The sequence below is a fragment of the Xenopus tropicalis genome, chromosome 4 (genome assembly GCF_000004195.4).
Source record: "Xenopus tropicalis strain Nigerian chromosome 4, UCB_Xtro_10.0, whole genome shotgun sequence".
Lineage (NCBI taxonomy): Eukaryota > Metazoa > Chordata > Amphibia > Anura > Pipidae > Xenopus > Xenopus tropicalis.
In genome coordinates this window covers 40,664,713-40,685,459 of record NC_030680.2, presented here as the reverse complement: position 1 = coordinate 40,685,459, position 20,747 = coordinate 40,664,713, and the positions used below count along the sequence as shown (strand labels likewise).

The 20,747-nt window shown below is 33.6% G+C and overlaps 1 protein-coding gene across 12 annotated transcripts in view; it reads right to left on the bottom strand.

Annotated features, from left to right (window-relative positions):
• nrxn2 (neurexin 2) overlaps positions 1 to 20,747 on the bottom strand; it is a 335,460-nt gene that overhangs the window by 194,834 nt on the left and 119,879 nt on the right. For 11 of the 12 annotated variants that reach the window (XM_018093463.2, XM_018093466.2, XM_018093462.2 and 8 more), the window contains exon 5: positions 8,782 to 8,811. The exons of the other annotated variant lie outside the window; for it this stretch is intronic. In XM_018093463.2, the coding sequence (XP_017948952.1) occupies positions 8,782 to 8,811 (30 nt within the window). The remainder of the gene's footprint in view (positions 1 to 8,781; positions 8,812 to 20,747) is intronic. 12 annotated transcript variants of the gene reach the window in all.

Genomic DNA, 20,747 nt, shown 5'->3' with positions numbered 1-20,747 from the left:
TATAAAAAAATTACAAGTAAAGACGATTACTAGGTCTTATTGTAAAGGTTTTATACATTAAAAGCATATTTCAGTACAACCTGAACAGACCTGGAGCCTTATAATTCAGAGATATCGCAAAACTACAGCTATACTATGAACAACTGTTCTCTGGAGAATCTTTAGTTGTTATTATTGGATATATAACGAATAATATACCCCCTATTGTAAAATATAGGATATTTTAAGTCACCACGGAGTTCCACAACCATATAAAAGTATTAGGCCGAGGGTTAGATTATTTATTATTATACACAAATTTCAGTGAGTCATGTGACACAAATTATATTATTAAGCATCAGTTATAACTGATGATATCACTAATGATATAATTTACAGGATATTCATGGCTCTTGTGTATTATAAGAAAATATTATGCAAATATAAACTGTAGCCATGTATGCATTAAACATTTAATTGTTTTGTCTTTTGGGCATCTCAATTTACCAGTATTTCTCAAGATATTTCTTTATTACCCAAGAACAGAGGTTGAATATTGGTGTGATGTCAAGAAATACCGGGGCGCTATTTATTAAATGCTTTGGTCACTTTGTCATAAAATGCTGGGGCCACTATATATTAACTTTGGTACCACCATATTATGAAATGCTGGCATCACTATTTCATATAATGCTGGTCACCGTGTGATAAAATGATTGGGCCACTGTGTAAAAAAAATGTTTTAGTGAATTTATAATGAGTATACTGATCTATAAAATGCCACTGTGTCATAAAATTCTGGGGACACTGTCTTGAAATGCTGGGGCAAATATATCATTAAATGTTGGTGCCGTGATATTATGAAATGCTTGCATCACTGTGTGCTGTTCATTCATTGTGTAATCAAATGCTAGGGCAACTGTTTCATTAAATGCTAGGGACACTAGCATTTATCAACACTGGGCAAATTAGCCCATCGTCAGTAACCCATGGCAACCAATCAAATTGTTGCATTTATTGTTTTACCTACAGCTGGCTAAAGTCAGTCAATCAGAATTATCAACCAGTGTTGATAAATGAGGCCCACTGTGTCATCGGGGTACTGTGTTACTGTGTGTCTTAAATGCTGCGACCACTAAGTTAGAGGGAATCACAGTGTTATAAATACTCCCTAAATATGCAACTTTTCAATTGGTCTTTTTGTATTTTTTTTATAATTTTTGGTTTATTTGACTTTCTAATCTGCAATCTTTCCTGCAACTGGTTGTGCATTTTTTTTCTCAGAGTTACTGAACCCAAAAACAAAAACTTTCAATTTATTGTTACGCCCAACTTTTATTGCTTTAGGCTCTGTTCTGTTGACCTTTAATTTCACTTCCAATCAGCTGCCTGGTTGCTAGGGTAATGAAAGCCAAGCAACCAGATGTTTCAAGCTTGACAGCTGCAGGCTGTAAATAATTCTATAAAAACACAATAAATAAAAGTCATCATACTAAACGTTTCTTTTGAAGTGAACAATCCCTTGACATTTTATTGTAGACTTTATAAGTACAGGGGCATATGGAACAGACTGTATGCTTTCCTCTACCTAAGTTTTTTCCCCAGACGGAGAAAAGCGAATCTGCTGTCATATGCTCCCTCCTGTAGATCAATTGACAGGCACGGTGATGGCCTGTGTGGAGCTACACCGATCAGGTATGCATTTTTGCACCAGTATCCACTCCATGTACCTCCACATGCCGTGTCTGTCTGTTGAACTGCATAATGAGGCCAATAACAGCAGATTTGCTTTCTTTTAAAAAAACACAAGCAGAGGAAAGTATATGATTCACTTCATGTACCCCTGGCCTAAGAGATAAAGCATTAGGGTTCAGCCAATAGTTTACTTTGCCTGTATCCTATAATGCTAATTATACTAATACTAATTATCTATTTTACAATGGCAGTTTTCTTGTAAACTTTATTTCCTAATACCAATTTTATGATATATTTCTGAGTATTCATTTTATTATCGCTGTGGGACAGATTTATTGAACTGATGAACTGGAAATCCTAGTTTTCTGCTGGATTCCCCCGCCATTCAATCAGTTCTGGAATTAAAAAGGAAAAAAAAACAGTTCCAACAATATTATTTGAATAAAACCAGCATTTAACATGGTCTACATCTTTAGGGCTTCTTCAGGTCAAACCCTAAAAACAAACTGGTTTGAGATGTTGATTGTCATAACAGGCTATGGGAAAGTCCCCGGGCTATGGAAAAAGTCCCTTCCTTGTTGATTAGATCAGTATTGAATGAAACTAATTACACCATGGACACACTTTCCTAGCTTACTGATCTGAATTAGATCAATTTGGAACAATTTGACCTGAATCAAATTAATTCAATTGAATTTGTAATTTACTTGATTGATCAATAGAATCAATGTGTGCCTATAATAGATTTTAGGGCATAAACTATTTTTTTCACTATTACATTAAGAATGAATTTTGTAACAGAATTTTTCATCCAGTTTGTACAATCTAAGTATTCAGGCTCCAAAGTATTTGCCAGTTGTACCATTCCAAGGGTTGGTCTGTTTTCTTGTCAAATAAGCTAAATTACAGCTATTTCCCATGTGGAAGATGTATTTTCTTCAGTTTTTTAGTTTAACATTAACAGCCAGCTTTGTGATTTGTCCCGATATTTTATTCCTATTGCTATCTATTTCTGCTTAATTTTCCTGTTTTTGCCTTGTCCTTATATTTACATTGAAAATATCTTTTCTCCAATCCAAATTGATTGAATCACCTAAAGACAAATATCAGCTAGCTGACAAGAAGGAAAAGTGACATAAAACTCACCATTTATTTCTCTGTTGATGTACTGTACAGACATATTTACCCATACAATAATGATATGACAGTAACTCAGACACATCTCAGACAATATAACAAAAAGTGTACAGTAACAAAAATATTTACAAGAAAACACAGAAACTAGGACTCACAAAAAGGAGCACAAACACAATGTACATAAAAGAGTGACAAAAAACAGACCTAATTTTATATATAGTGAAGCATGTTTAGATCAACAAAGTGTAAATTTATCCTATATGTCCATTACTATCATTTTTATTAATGTAACACATCACATTGCATTGATTTTTAAACCAATTATGGTAGCATCAATCTGGAATCAAGATAAACACATTCTGGTACAGTATCATTAAAAACACAGACCCAGTGAGATCCCTCCAATATACTGTATGTTTCTAGATAAGGAGAGACATGATCTTTAAAATAAAGAGCAACAGATCTTTAAAATGGAAAAAAAGAGATGGAAATGTATCTAAAAAAAGACAAATACATCATTAAATGGAGGCTTTGGAAAAATACCAAATATGTAAGTATAAAACTGACTAAAAGATTTAAGCTTTGATTACATTAGCCTATTAGCCCAACATATACATGCACATAGTGCTTCCTGTCATACACTAGGGAATATATTTCAGCTTTTGGGGAGCGATTATAAACCATTCAGAATGAATTACCCTAACAAGCATGTGAGCAAAGGCCATGCTATTACCATAGCAACTGATGCATTTAAAAGCTTCAAAACTTGCAAGTACAAATTAGATTATGGGGCAGCAACGTAGCCTATAAATTATGGCAGCCAAAATACCAAAAAAATTACATATGCTGATTTATCAAAAATCTGGGTAGGACTCAAAAAGGGAAAAAATACATAATGAAAATATAAACATGATGAAATATATCCTATTTTCATGGTCTAAAGTGACATAAAAGCAAAAATAATAAATAGGTGGATAAGCAAATCTAAACAAATTAAAGGCTACACATTTTTGTTGGAAACTTAAATTTCAGTTATTTACAATCACTACTAACACAAAAGTGAGGTCACTTTAGAACATACATGAAAAATAGGAAACACCACCAGAAAATTAGATTTCAAGTAGTCAATTAAAAAAATGCAGGTCAGTCAATCATGCTGCTCATCAAAGGCAGGTACTGTGACATAATAATATAGCGTAATAAAGGACAGTTGAGGAAAAAAAAACCATGAAGCATACATTTACTCACAAACACATTCTCTACTCTGCTGGGTGAGTGTGCAGGTTTGTGTGTGTATCTAGATTTGTGTGAGTATGCGTAATTTTCCTTGAAATTCAGATTTGGCAGTTCATACGAATCATAGCACATGGTGATGAAACCAGTGACAGATGGGTATTTGAAAATGTAAACAATAATGTCCTATCACACACCTCATGTCATGCACTCTGTTACAAACAGCACCAAAGGGACACAAAAAAGGATGAAGAAAGAGAGCATATGAATCAAGAAAAAGGAGGAGCAAAAAGTACCAGAAGGGGAATTATTATTATTATAATATTGGTTTATTATTATCTTAGTGATAAGTGTCCCGTTTCGCTTCGCCATAAAATTCGTGAAACGGCAATAAAATTTGCGAACCGCGTCTTTTTTTTGTTGCATGTGTCTTTTTTTTTTGTTGCTCGAGTTTTTTGATGAAACCAAGCCCGAATTTTTCTGTGGCGAATTTTCACGGAAGTTTTGCAAACTAATTCACCAATGGCGAAATGTGGAAATTCGCTCATCACTACTTAGCAGCTGATATTATTTAAAAGTGTTTTTTGGCAGAAGGGTTATTTATTTTTAGTTTAACACCAAATTAAGTGATTAAACCCCCTTTTTTTTGCAAAAAGGAAAAATCAGTTGTCCTATCCAAACCCCTTTTTTTTTTGAGGAGGGGGATATTTGTTTTTAGTTGAACACCAAATTGTATAAGTGATTTTATCTTTTTAAAGTCTGTTTGTAATTTGTCCTATTACAAATGGAACACTGATCATTTTATTTTCATTACAATGTTCTATTGTATTGCCGTTGAGGTCAGTGCTACAGTCTCTTATAATGAAATAAATTATTTAATAGAAATGTTTAGGTTATTCCTTTTTTCCCCAACCTGACCTTTAATGCCCAGTTTTTGCAGCGAAGGAATTAAGGAAGGAATTGGCTATTATTTTCACAGTGAGTGTTACTTGCAAATGATGATTAAAATTCATATGGCTCTGCCAACAAACGATGTGCATTTATAGTCCATTAAAAACATTTTAACATACCAGTTTTATTATTCCATTGTACAATACCCAATCACCTTTATAGGTGTAAATGCCTTATAACTGGCCTGAATAAACCTTAATATTATTAATTATTTTATATGGCCATATAATGGCGTCTGTAAAAAAAATTGTTGGCGACTGATGTTTTCTCGATTGTAAAATTGTTTTATGAAGGTTGTTTATAATATAACTGTATATAAAGTTGATTTCTTATCCTTTAAAGATTACTAATAATAGCCCCATCTAGAACAAGGTATACAAGTGTTCTGTTTAAAAATGCTCTGAGCTTGGGGTAAGGTTCAGACCATAATTCACAAAAGCACTGTTGTGACTTGTTGGGGCTTGTTATTAGTTGTTATTAAATACATGTACTACACTGCAGGCCATTGAGCAATGCTGCAGGTTGTCAGATAAGTCACATAATGCTTGGAAGCAGTAGCCTGTCCTGGAGGATATCAATGAAATTGTGTGGACTTAACTGGTGACCTGCTCCTACACACCTACATCCACAAGAAGGCCTGTGTCTAGTTTGCTTCTCCCCAAAACTAGTTTAAAAATGACTAAATATAGATAATATGCTAGATATAATATACTTAAAGAAAATTAATACAGCAAGATATTAATTTATGAAGCAGTCATACCAGTAGACATATTAACTTGAGCCATTAATTAGTAAATGTTAAATTTTAATTTTAAGTTTTATAAAAAAAAGCCAGTCGCAAAAGCCAGAAACAATTTTCCTGTATTTGTAAAAGTACAGACTAAGGGAAGGAAAGCATCATTCTGATTCTTATGAAGTAATTGGAAGTACTTTTATCTCAAATGTATTTTGCATGTTTGGGTTTCTGTTTCTCCTGAATTATAAAACTAGAGTGACTAGAATTAATTAGATGAATAAGGATTTAAATTCCATGGAGAAGAGTGCAATGTTGGGTTTGTTCAGATTAAAGGAGGTTAAGATGATATTATATTTTATTTTAATACAATATCTTTAAATAATGAATAAGTAATAAACCTCATTAATGTATATGATCTAGTAGATCTTCCCATGGGGACACACTTTTAAACTTGGAGATTAGAGATGAAGCTTCATAAAAGGTTCTTTACAGCAAGATATTAATTTATGAAGCAGTCATACCAGTAGACATATTAACTTGAGCCATTAATTAGTAAATGTTAAATTTTAATTTTAAGTTTTATAAAAAAAATTCAAGGTAACTAGTATTAATAAATGTTATCATGGCCTGGGCACTGTGCATTTGTGTTTTTGAGTGGAGAAAGTATTTAAAGAAACAGTCCTCCTTGTATAAGACATTATACTAGTTATCATGTCTACAGATTATGAAAACAATTTATATAGCATATAAAAAACTGTACTCCCTGTACAGCATGTTACTTGCTTTTATTGCATAAACTGTGTCTTTAAATATGTTTATGTTGGGCCATGAAGTTCATTGTAATTCTTTCTCTTCTCTATGCACAACTAATGGTTAATGTTAAGATTTATTTTCTATTGCCACTTCTTGGAACTATGTAACTATGCAAATCAGTTATTCCTGTTTATTTTTGTGCCACTGGGTGCCATTTAAAGGGGTTGTTAACCTTTGGGTTAACTTTCTGTATGTTATAGAGTGCCCTATTTCTAGTAACTGTACAAGTGGTCTTTATTGTTTATTTTTGCTACTTTATTTTTTGCTTTACCCTACTGCTGCCTAATTGCTAGGTTAAATAAGGCCCTAGCAACCAGATAGCCAAACTGAAAAGCTACTGAACAAAAAGCTAAATAACTGAAAAACCAAAAAAAAGTGAAGATCCATTGCAAGTTCCCTCAGAATTATAATGACTACATTATACTAAAAGTTATTTAAAGGTGATCTATCCTTTTTACAGGCATATATTTTTCTTGTATTAGAGCAACGCTGTTTTTTAAAGTAGACAGAATATTTACAGTCTATACATTTGGGTAGTGATGAGCAAAATTTTTCGTGATTTTTTGTGAAGCAGGCAGAAAAATTCGGTGAGTGAGTAAAAAGTCACACGCATCAAAAAAGTCACACGGTAGCCGCATTTTTTAATTTTTTACAAATTTTTCTGCAGTTTCTGAAAATTTTTCGGCAAAACAGGACAGATCTTTGGGTTAATGGTTGAGTTTTATTCACCAGTGGAGAAAATGCCAATCTATAAGCACTGGTAGGAACCACATCTACTGTACCTGTCAGTTCTCAAATGGGGCACATTTTAACCCAAAAAGTGGCACAATTATGGGTTTTTGGCAGCACAACTATGAATTTTTGGCAGATGCAGTCTCTATCAAGGCTCACAGAACTTAGGGATGATCTGGATCTCCATGTTATGGTTGCATAAGCTTTATAAGGGTTTTGTTTACATTTAAATAAAATATTTATAGGCACAAAAATATGTGAGCATTTTTGGAAAACAATTCATTATTCTTATTAGATCCTAGTGCTCTTCTATTTCTGTCCATCTTCACCTATCCCATCATATGAGGCAAATTGATATTTTAGGTGGAGAAGGGTTAAATGAGAAGCTTTTTGTCAGCATTTGCTACAATGATCATTGCTTTATGTACCCGGGTACTTATTTAGTTATTGATTTATTTTAGATGGTTATTATGATTATAATTAACCCAGTCTTAACCCCAGTCATATATACCTAAACTGTCTGTTTCACATTATTTGTGAATATCTTTATGGAATATGAATCCCATGCTTACTGCTCAATCTTTTACCAAGTCATTTAGTATGTACATGTTTTTAAATACATTGATTCTTATATGTGGCATTATTAAAGGGTATTTTGTACATTTATTAATAGGATTGTTTTGTCATCAACATAAATGTATGCTAGCTCAGATAATGTTAGATACAAGGTTCTATCTTATTTCGCTTAAAAATTAAGAAATATTTCTTTAAACATGACTCTATGGGAAAGTTATTTAGAGGTCAAGATAATGGATCCTAATGGAATCATCAGACACATACTCTAAACAGATATATAGCATGGCAGATGCTTGGGGATTAAAACTGATTATTTCCTATTTACGACGAGCATCAAATTTTTACAATTACTGTATTTCAGTAGGATTTTGGGACCTATTGGAGAAATGTTTTAGATACACACATTTGGAGAGAAAAACTGTTGTGTACCCAATTCTGAATCATTTTTAGACTTCAGCTAACAAACGGAAATTTGAAATAGCAAAGTGATAGGTTGACTTGAACCTTGAGAAATAATTGCAGCAGATAAAAGTGAGAATGAACTAATGTAATAGCCACAGAAAATACTCAATATTTAAAATGTAAGAACTAAGAAAGTTCAAGAAAAGCTGAAGGAGACTAAAAAGAACAAAAAACTCAAAGAAATATAGAAAACAAGTAGATAGAAAAAAAGAGAAAAAGTGAAAAATAATTTTTCCAACAACAATACAATCACAACCTGTCTGTCTCTTTCTGCCTATGAACAAACATGAGTTCAGGAAATGACTGAAACCAGTGATGTATGAGACACACATGGAGAAAGAGAGACAGTGCTGAAAAAGAAATGGAGTGCTGAAAAGCTTGAAAAGGAGAGAGACATTATGAAGGGCTTGAAAAAAGAAAAGAAGGGATAGGGAGAGAATTAAAGAAAAAATGGATTGAATCCATACCTTGGTTGCTTAACGTCAGATGTGCTGGAACTTCGGATTTGGGGGAAGGGGTAAAATCAGAACAACGTGGGGATGGGGAGTAAAAGAGGAAAGAAAGAAAAAAACGAATAAACGACAAGTTTAGAGAAACGTCACAAAAACCAAACTAAAAGAAAATATAAAAAGACGTTTTCTGAGGATTTTTAAATGCCACAATTTAAAAATTAGGGTACAGGGAAGGGGTATTTTTTTTTTAATTTGTGACAGGCATCTCGCCCCTATTGATAGAAAGGTTTAAGAGGAAAAGGTTAAGGTTACAGGGTAGAAAGAAATAGGTATCAGGTAGGGGGTAGGGGGAGATGCCAAAACAGAAACAAAAGAGAGAGTTATGGCTTTTCATTTCATTTTGGTTTCATTGAAAAAAGAAAAAGCATTTGGTAGAGAGAATATTAGGGACAGAAAAGAGAGAAAGACAGAAGAAAAAAAGGGAGGAAGGATAGAACAAAGGTCAGGTCAAGGAGAAAACAGATGAAAAGAGCCAAATGCTTTTTCTTTATATATATTAATATATATATAGGATGGAAACACACATAGAAACTATACAACGTAAGGCAAAGAAAGCCGAGTGTTGTATGAAAAAGTGTAACAGCTACAGTTAAAAGGAAAACTGCAAGTGTTTTTCCACAGTACCATAATAGGAATCAGGGATTCTAAAAATCCTGTACACAGTATATATTCTGATCATAACATTATGCAAGAAGACAATTGCAAACTTTTAAAGACCCATCATGGAATCATAACATTCAAAAATTTCTTCCCTTGAGGTACAATGTCACTCTTGAATCCTAAGTCCAAACTCTCACAAGAACCTATCTTTGCCCTTTTACATTTATAGCAGTCAATAAATGCATACCATGAGTGTGGGCTAGCCATTCAGCTGCTAGAAAATCTGTTCATAAAATAAGGAGTCAGGACCCAAGGTCTCTAGCAATTACCGATACAGTTACTACAGCCTGAAAACATATTTTTAAACGATCTGTGGCATTTCCACTATGTATATGTATGTGGCTGTAGTATACTTTAAACAGTAACCTTTAAGAAAAACAAGGAGCATTTGCAAACATATATTTATCATTTTAACTGAAAGAGAGTGAAGAAAATATGTCAATTAAAAACATGTTTGAGAAGGCTACTACCATCTATAAAGCAGCATTTTTTACAACATCATAAATACATTTGAGAATATAATTTAATTAAAAATGATACATTGATTATATTGAGCGCTAATTACTGAGCAAACAGTTGTTGGATATTAGAGTAAAAAAAAAAAAAGCTACAGTATATAATATTTTACAAATGATGTTTTATTCATGGGTTATATACCAATTCATTGTAAATGATTTCATTTACACAATGGTTTAATTTACACTTTTTGAAAAATTGTCCATCGATTGTTTTTTTAATCTGCTTACTAATATATGCTGCACTGGTTTGAAATGTGTACTTGCTCTCCTCTACTCAGACATAGGGGCAAATTTAGTTTAGAGCTTAATACATAAAAACACATTCTATTCATGCCAATGGGATTTTTATCACTGATAAATAAACTTATGAAAATCCCATAGGAAATAGAATGTGGGTGAGTTTTTATGTATTAAGCTCTAAACTCACATTTTTTATAAATCTGCCCCATAAGGCAATATTCACTAAACATTGTTATGGTTTGACCATTGACTCTTTGACCATTGGCTCTTTTGACCATTGGCTAATTCATTCAATATCAACTTTTGAGTATGTTTTTCTAAATCGAATAAACTTGTATATCGAATGGTCGCTTATTTATTTATAAGGAAAACTCATTTGAATAAAAAACTCAAATATCTCAAATTTTTTGAGTTTGCAAGCTCAAAAAGAGAATGAGAATGTGATTTTGTTTTGCCTATGACAAATCCTATTGACTTCTATAGAAACTCACAAGCTTTTAGATGCCAAATTTTTACATTCAAGTTTTCTGGCTATTTTCACTTAAAAAATACCAGACATTTGAGTTTTTGAACCATAACTCGAATTCAAGCTTTTTAAGAAGCAAAACTCGAATCGAGAAAAAAAATCAAACTCGCCCATTGATAAAGCACCCTCTATATGATTTGATAATATATTTTTTGAAATAACAAATTTTAGCAAATTAGATTGTCTCGAATAGAGAGCCTACACTTTATTTTGGTGAGTGTTGATTAATATCACTACTGATTGAATTAAATGCAAAAAATGTAAAAACTATTTACCATTGCCCATAGACTTCTAAGGCATTCAGTAGCTCAGATAATCAAACTTTGTTTTCAGAGAAGGTTCGCACAAGGTTATATACAGCTTTTTTTGATCACTTGATCAAAAATGTCCTATTGAATTGTGCTAGATAGACTAGTTTGGATATTTTTGTTAATTTTTTCTACAAAGCATAGGGGTCTTCATAAGTATGTTATGTATGATATTGGTGGATTGCTGTGCTGATAAGGCCCACACCTTATTCTAAATAAGCAACTCCATATCTGTGACTCCAATAAGTTGTAATTATGCACCTACTGAACTCTAGGCCAATATTTATGCACCTATATTAGGGGCACGATCAATAAATGAACCACAGAGGATACAGCTTTTTCAGTGTGTCTCTTTTGTAATGACCCTCTTGATCTTCATTTTCCTATTTACTAATTATAATGTTCTTTGACTATTTGTCCAAAGATAGGTATCTTCTCATCCTATTTCATTGCTTTGTGTTATTAATGAATAATAATGATGATTTATGCACCAATATATACAGTATACCCAGTATACCTGTTGAACTATCATACTAGTGATTCTTTTACATTTTTATAATTCTTTTTCCTTGGGGTGCTAAAATATACAGTAGGTTATGTCCAGTTCTGTGACATCAAAACTCGAACCTTTTTTTCATAGGTTAATAAAAACGCAGAGGGTTGGTAAATGCTTACATAGACAGAGAAACCCTAAGTAACAAAGGTTCTAGTGTTTTTTAACCTACTGTATTAAATACATTTAATTGGCATTTTATAAAGCATTTGGGAGCTTGTGGTGTCTTCCCATATTAGAATCAATTAGCCTGCTGGCTAACAATAAGTCACCCATTGCGTTTACAGAAGATTCCATATTTAGAATATTTGCATTAATGCGTTTTTCTTCACTGACGCATTACAGAAGATACTAGCAGAATACATTGATGACTCACTGGGGACTTACCCGAGCTATGGGAGCTTTTTGTTCATATGCTTATATTCAAAGTTGAAATTTTAATTTACAAAGTAAAATTGAATGTTCGCCTTCAGACAATCAATATCTGCTGTCACATTTGAAATTTGTCTTCATGAAAAAGGACATGTGCAGCAGTCCCTGATGTCTACACTTGCCTTTCATTGTCTGATGTAATAGTAAGCGGCCTCTCCTGCCCTAACCAGTAGGTTAGCGCCTCCCTCCATGAGGGCCTGAATAATTACTACTTTCTGCTGCTGTCAGAGGCTAATAAGTGACTTGTCTTAAAGCAAGCATTTCATGTAATCACGCATTCACACTCCACTTTCTATTTAAACAGAAAGATGCACCCAACCTTAAACCAGCTACATATTCATTCTTTTTATGAATATGTAGTAGCTTAGTGCACAAACACACACACACATAAATTAAACAGCATGATTTTCCATATCCTAGTTTTACTTAAGGTGAAATTCCATTAATAGATATGGTAGACTTAGCATAACATAACCGCAGCAAATGAACTCTTCAAACTGTCTTTGTTTTATAGTAGCTACAGGCATAATAGCAAAACATTATGTATATTTTATTACATGTAATATGCTGTAATAAGTCACATAATATAATAACTACAATTGTAAGAAGTCTTAAATATTTCATACCACTCTGTAATAGCTGTAAGCACAATTATGTATTTTTTTTTTTTATCATACTGTACAGATAACAGTTATAAGGATCTTTCATGAGCAGACAAAATTATGCAGTTGTAACATTAAAGGAAGAGTTGATATAAAATTATACATAGTGATAAAAACAAATGAAAAAAAGTGTGGTTAGTTCAAGATAGTAAAATCTTGTTTTTAATTTTATACTTAACTATATACAGTGACAAAAGATAGGTTCATCAGTAGAAAGAAACAGCACAAGCAGTTTCAAACATCTTTAATGGGAAGAAGGCAATTATGGGAGGGCAAAGTATAATGGGAAGCACAAATCTGACCACATCCCCTTCCCCACCAAAATTAAAAGATAATTTCCATTTGTGTTGCCTATGACCTATTTCTATGTAACATGTAATTGCAGGGTGCATGTCACTAGTACTAGAAATAAAAAGCTTTAAATAGATGAGCTATTCAAACTCGGTTCCTTTGTGCAAACATGTTTTTGGGGGTATTTAGTGACTTATCCACCAGTGGAAAAAAGATTTCGTAATTTGACACAGTGCACAGTGTCTGTTGTAAAAGTTCCAAGAATTTCTTTATTTTGCAAGAATTTTGAAATGTGATACACACAGTGAGAATTTAGTGTATCAGCCACTAACATTTAGGGGTAGATTTATCAAAATGTGAGTTTAATACATGTGAGCTTAATACATAAAAACTCACCCACTTTTTATTCATTCCTATGGGATTTTTAGAAGTGTATTAATCAAATCATGTCTAACTTTCACCTATTAATAAATACATTTCTAAAAATCCCATAGAAATGAATAGCATGTAAGGCAAGTTTGGGCTTATTTATCAGTTCTCAAATTTGTGAATTTGAGTTTGTTAAATTGGATAAACTTGCATATCAAATGCTCGCTTATTTATTTATGAAAAACTCAAAAAATTTGAAAATATGAGTTTTAAAATATGGCTTGATTTTGCCCAGGACAACTCCCATTGACTTCTACAGAAACAAGCTTTTAGATGGGCAATTTTTAATTTTTGAGTATCAACGTTATGCATTAAAAATTACCAGAGATTTGATTTTTTTAATTGTAATTTAAATTCAAGTTATTGAAAAAATCGAAAAATGAATAGAAAGTGGTTGAATTTTTCTTGTGGTGAGTTCCAATCTCATATTTTGATACACCTTCCCTTCACCTTTAGTGATTTTATTTCTGTCTATAACATTACATAGTATGTTCTTTGATCATCTGCATAGAATATGTAGTATGTAGAGGCTAGTCACCCTCATTGTCCAGCTGCAAATACACACTGGAGGCCTTATCAAAAAATCAACTGTAAAAATGCTAACTAAAGCCTTTACACCTTGCCACAGCAATGCTGACTAAGCCTATACCTTAGTTACTATTACTTGGGTATAAAGCCACAGTTATGAGTTAAATAAAACATGGCAAACTGTGCAGAACTTTGGATCTTGCCTACTATTATTAAATGAGCCTGTGATCACCTCTGCAGAACTAGAAGACGATTGTTTGTGCGACAGATAAGTTACAGAGCCTGCTGCAGAAGTCTTTAGAAAATATTTTGCATTAGTTGTGCAAGTCCAGTATATTATACTGTAATAATAGTGAATTATTCTAACTAAACAATCTCCCCCTCCTTTGAATCTCCTCTTTCCTTTCTTTTTGTACAGCTCTCCTTTTCTTCCCTGTAGCACTACTCATTTGGTACTTTTCATTTGGAACTTTTCTTCCATTATCTTCTCTTGGGCTATTCCACTCATCTTTTTATTTTGTGCTCCCTTTTCTAAACCATGCAATTAGCCTGATTTGACTTCACTGAATTACATTTAGGGCTCTGGCACACGGGGAGATTAATCGCCCGCGACAAATCTCCCTTGTCACGGGCGACTAATCTCCCCAAGTTGCCATGACCCGCCATCCCACCGGCGAACATGTAAGTCGCCGGCGGGATGGCACATGCGGCGGCGCGATTTCCCGAAATCACCGAAAAAGACTTGCGAGTCTTTTTCGGCGATTTTGGGAAATCGCGCCGCCGCGGGCGACTAATCTCCCCGTGTGTCAGAGCCCTCAGAGATCACCTGAAGGCTCTAATTGTAACAGGATGAAATATTGGAGCAAAAGACAAAACTTGTCCACTAATTGGCTTATGTGTGTTTTTGTCTTTAGTTTGTTTGTGTGTGCCATGAATCATATGATCCCAGAGTGTGGCCCTTAGTGCTTAATATGCCAATTTTCCATTTAGGTTTACCTAATGGCAGATACTACTAAAAAAGTATAGTTTTATGAAAATGGTTTATTTAGATGAAGTTTGAAGTCAATGAATACAATAAAGAATTGTTCAGGTGTCAGAGAAAGACAATCTATGTTTATTTTAGAAAAAACAGCAGTCAATAATGACTATGTATTTATGTTTATTCTAACAGCGTAATGTAATATCAGTGTATTGACATAGGGGCAGATTTATCAAAATGTGAGTTTAAAACGTATATAAAAATTTACCCACGTTCTATTGATTCCTATGGGATTTTTAGAAGAATATTTATCTGAGTGAAAGTTAATAAATACGCTTCTAAAAATCCCATAGGAATGAATAGAACGTGGGCACGTTTTTGTATATTAAGCTTTAAACTCACATTTTGATAAATCTGCCCCATAGTGTTTATTAATGCAGAGTATACCCTTTTGATAGAAAGAGTCAAATCAAGGGAGCTATATCTCCCTTTGTCAAGATTCGTTGTGCAAAACTGACCAGGTTTTTGAAGGTTAAAAGCCACCCCAAATGCATAAAACCAAAGACTGGCATTCCCCAATCAATTTAAAGTTGATACTGTCTATGGAAAAACCCAACCATATGTTTACATAAATACATGAGGTCTGAATTGGATTCATTACGCACTTGATTTCTCTTTTCTTGAAAAGTCCTTATTGTTCTTGTGGAGTATGGCTCTAGGTAGATCCCGGGCCATTTAAAGATCCTGTATTCCATCAAATATTTGGTCACATGTAACCTAAGATTGCTTCCTTGCTGGATTGTTATTTGCAAATCCTTTATCTGACTGTTCATTAATTAATTAACTGCTGGTTTAGAAAGATATTACTATATATATATAGATATACACTGTATATTTATATATATAAAACAATTCTAAAGAGTTGTCCAACATTATATCTTTGGGAAGAGCAGTGGACATGTAGATCTCACAAGTGATAACGCCTCACATATGTGCTGCTGGGATACCTTCTCCATTTTGGTCCCACTGCCATAGGAAGATTGAATTCATCTGAGCCAAAAGGAGATAGAAGTTGCTAATGCAAGCACCAGTGGAGTAAAAAGAGGGAACTGATCTTCGAGGGAAGCAATTTCATTCTCCACAGGAAGTTAAAAAAACATTATTAAATTATCCTCTAAAAACTAGCTGCAACCATATTAAAATATTGAACAAAGGAATGGGATTTATATCTACTATTAAAATCAGATTGCAAGTGGAACTGTTTGAGTTCAGAACTGCTAAAAGGAAATTTAAACCCAAATATAGAATGAATGTAAACTTAATACGCTCCTATGAGTACTTTTGTAATTTACTTTTCTACTTTAGTGGTTTCTGACATGTTACATCTTTTGGACTCCTAATACAAGGCTTTTGGCTCAGCAGCAACTAATTATGCCCTGCCTGTGTATTCTATTAACCTTAGGGTTGGTTATACCGACTGAAAGATGGGTGCTGAGAAGAGAGCCTGGTAAAAGCCTGGCAGTCTAAACTGCTAAACTGCTAATATCTTAATACCTTATTTTAACCACTAAAATAGAAAATTATTGCAAATTGAAAAAGTGCTCAGAAGTGAGTAGTTTTACTTTATTTTCTGTTGGGGTTTACAAATGCTATACATGGTAAAATGTGGTTTGATCCCCTACTTTAAGGAAACAACATATATTTGAACAAGATGGCATTCTTAATGGTATAATAGGCCAGATATACAAAGTGTCCCAAAGGTATATAAATCAAATAAAACCCCAGCCTTACATATTGTTTCAGGGATGGATCCTATATTACAGTCATTCTACATATACAGTATGCGGATACATTTTTACGTGGCAATGTTAATCATTTTTTCTTGCATTCAAACTTGGATACTTGCCTGAGACAAAATATTCCTTGAATATTATTGAAGAGATGTATGTCCCTGGGGGGAACATTATTATGTGGACAGCGGATGTTAGAGACCTCTAAACCCTGTTCTACGCAATTAAAGCACAGAATGTTTATAGAAGGCCTCAATAGCTATAAGTACACCTGCAGTACATATTATAAGAAAAAGTTGGGGCTAAGGAATTAGAATAATAAGATATGACATAAATCATAAGATAGATATATATTTTGTTTTTATTACTGGTATGGGGCATATATGTGTGTAGGTTTGTACATTTTGTATTAACATATATGGTTCATGTTATTCTACATGAACAAACGTTTCTCTAAATGATGAACTTTGAAACTGTTTGGCATATTTATTTCTGTGTTAACAATAAGGATTCCAATAAACGTATGGACTTTTATTAAGAATGACTGCATTTCTGCTTGTTTATTTACATAGAGATGCAGCCAGATGTCTAAGAGAAAGCACCACAGTTAGCTAACAGCATAAAGCCTTGGAGTCATCAATGATTTCTTTAAAGTGATAAGGCCCCTGGCACACTATACTTATGTTCTGCAGTGTTTCCAGCCAGCAGGGGAAATGCTTGTCACCACTCGGACTGCCAGGCCACTTCCCATAATTCTGCCAGAATTCTAGCAGTAAAAATTCCCTACCTAACCTGAAGCCACATCTCATTTTGAATAGAAAAAGTGCTTCCTATGTCACCAAGCAGGCATTGATCATACACATATATAAAATAGAGAAACCAGTGCACATATTAGTAGTAGTTGACACATGTTGAGATGTAAATGGTTTATATAAATATATATATAGCCTTTGCTGAGACCAAAACTTTGGTTCAATAAATTACCATTTTTTTTCACTTTGCAAGGCCTGTGACTGCAGTCATATATGATTTATATATATATATTCATGCAGGATAACCCTGGAGCTACCACCACTTCCAGATCTGACAGTAGCTCCAGGGTTCCCACCAAACATTGGAAATGACGTTGGACAGCCTTCAAAAATATTTTCCACAACTTTTTCCTGATAAAGTGCATGAACTTTGGCAAATCATACACAATTGCAGTAGGCGCTGTGCAACTATACTTGTGGGCATATATGTGCCCTATTATCTTAATAATTAAAAAGCAATTATTAAATCAGGTGACAGCTTAACATACCTACTGCTTTAATATTATAATGCTCCTGAATCTAAATTGCAATTAATAATAAAAGTTTGATTTTTTAAAAATTATTTTAGACAGTTTAAAAATTCTGAAATACACTACTTATTGCTCCTTAACTGTTAAGGATACTGATATGTAACTACTGGTGCAAAACTAAGCTCTATTGTGCAGGGCCCTCTTTACCTTTTGTATTGGTTATTAGTTGTTTTTGTAGGTAATCTTGTATGCTCAGTAAATATACCGATTTATTGTACAGCGCTGCAGAATATGTTAGGTCTTTATAAATTTGTGTTAATAATAATAATAATATGATAATAACTACAAATAATAATTATGATAACCTTTATTCCAAAATATACAAGACTCTAGAGAAAAGTAATATGGCAAGAAGTAGATGTCTAAATATTTGGTTGAAATTCAGCTTTATTGAAGCTGCAATCAAAACCTTTTCAACTGTAATACTTAGCTGGAAAACCACCAGATATTATACTGTAGCTCTACAGTCAGGTATGAAAAAAGATGGATGAGGACTTTAAAATTTACTTCAATTTAAATAATTCAGGTCTGCCTGAAGGGCACAAAAACAGTTGGTCTACTGGGCTCCTGGAGATCTGGATCAGAGGATTACATAAAAAGTATGCCTTAAGTATCCTATAATAATAAAAAAAAACAATCACGTCCCTCCATGTTATCACCAGTTACAGTGGAATTCACAAATGTCTTTACAATATGCTTTGGCAGAGAAAAGATAAAGGTACCAGAATGGAGATATCATACTGGACTCAAGGGGTCTCAACTATCATGAAAACACTCCCATCTTGATTTGATTTTGTCATTGCTTTTTACATATGTTTGAATACTCTGTAAATTTGATGGCCACAACAGTGAGAAAAATGTTTGCTAGAAGGTCTAAAGGCCCCGAACTTTGCCTTCGCAATTCAGCCTTTATTAAAGACAGAATTTTGCACCACTAAAGCTAATGCCTTACAGCAATGTGTAGCCCTGCATCAGTACTCTGGCTTTTATGGTCAGTTTTGGCTTGTGATAGTGGCTAGTGGTAACATGAAAACCCTTTCCCATCATTCTCTATTCACACCATGCTGGCTTTGTTAAATACCACTGTGGACATGATTACATAGCATGTTTAAGTTACTGGCCCCATGCAACTCTTTAACACATAGGGCACAGTTCCCCTACTTCTGGCTAAATGCACAAATAAGATCTATTCCGTTTACAAAATTTGTTTTACATATTCTATGCTCTCCTACATCCCTCACCAACCAAATATTTCAACCTTCTCCACTGAATATTAATGGCTGCTTTAAAAAAAAACAAAAAACTGTTACCTACTCTCTAAGCACAAGCTACTTGCATTGATTGTTTGATTATCGTATTGTTCCCCATCTGCTCAATTTATTAGTAGTAGAGGGGTAGCACTCTCTCTATATTAAATATATACATACATCTACTCACTACACTTAAAGATGTCTCCAAATGGTGGCATATTACAAAGGAAAATTGGACACTCTCTGAGAGCAATTTGTGATGATTCATGGTTTTATGAGTTAATAGGGACCCTAGAGATTATACAACTATGTGGGAGGAGAATCTGAGAGACACCTAAGGCTAGAGCAGAGGCAAAGATACATACTCAGGACTCACATAACAAAAGAGATACACGTAGATTGTACAGTGTATAATATTAAATGTGGCATATGTGTATCCCTACAGACTATGCAAAATCTGATAATTGGACTTCTCTGAATATTATGTCACAGAATGATGTATTTATTATTGAGCTTGCTACAAAATACAGTTGCTGAAATGTAGTACAGAGGTAGAAAAGGCCTCAGTATCATGTGTTCATAAGATCTGTTCATTGTGTAAGATAAAGGAATGTCTACATTCAAAACAAAACATTGCTCTTATTAAAAAAAAAAAACAATAAACCTTTTTTGCATATTTTGTTTTTCAAACGCTCTTTATTATTTATATACAGTAGAACACTAAGTTGAATAAAACATGTCTATAAAGTTTAACTTTTTCATCTTAAGTGAACCTGCCTAACTGCTACTTGATTCAGAAGAAGGCAACAAACCTCTTCCGAAGCCTCTCCAGTTTGTCTCGGGGATGGGGGGGGCAATCCTTTCTGGCAACTGGACCATTCTCTGGATCAACTTTCTTCAAATCTAATTTCAGTAACCCTGTATTTTCTTATTTAAAAAACAATTCTTACCCCTTGGCTGCATTTAATTGTATCATTCCTCTATTACTCTTTGCCTGCAATAAAAAATTGTGGCTAAAGAATCCTTCGCAGACTTCAAAACACCAGAACTTATGGAAACAAACACTGGAACTGGGGGCAGGCAGAAAATAATTGGTGGATCAGATGCGCAGGAGTCAGACACAGTGCAGTTGCGTCTAATTCAATGCCCACATCACGCACTCAATAACACATTAATTCTGGGGGAAAAACTGCAATGTGGGAAAAAATATGGAACATGAACTACTGTACATTTGTTATTAATGTACTGATTCATGCCCTGATTTTATTGCACAGTTAATTTATGGACTATTTATACTTCATGGCCATGATTTTATAGTTTAACCTAGATCTATTGTATGAATTTTGGATGAATCCAAAATTATTCACAAACTGTGATTAGAATGACTAGCTACTTTTCCAGTCTTCTACTTTT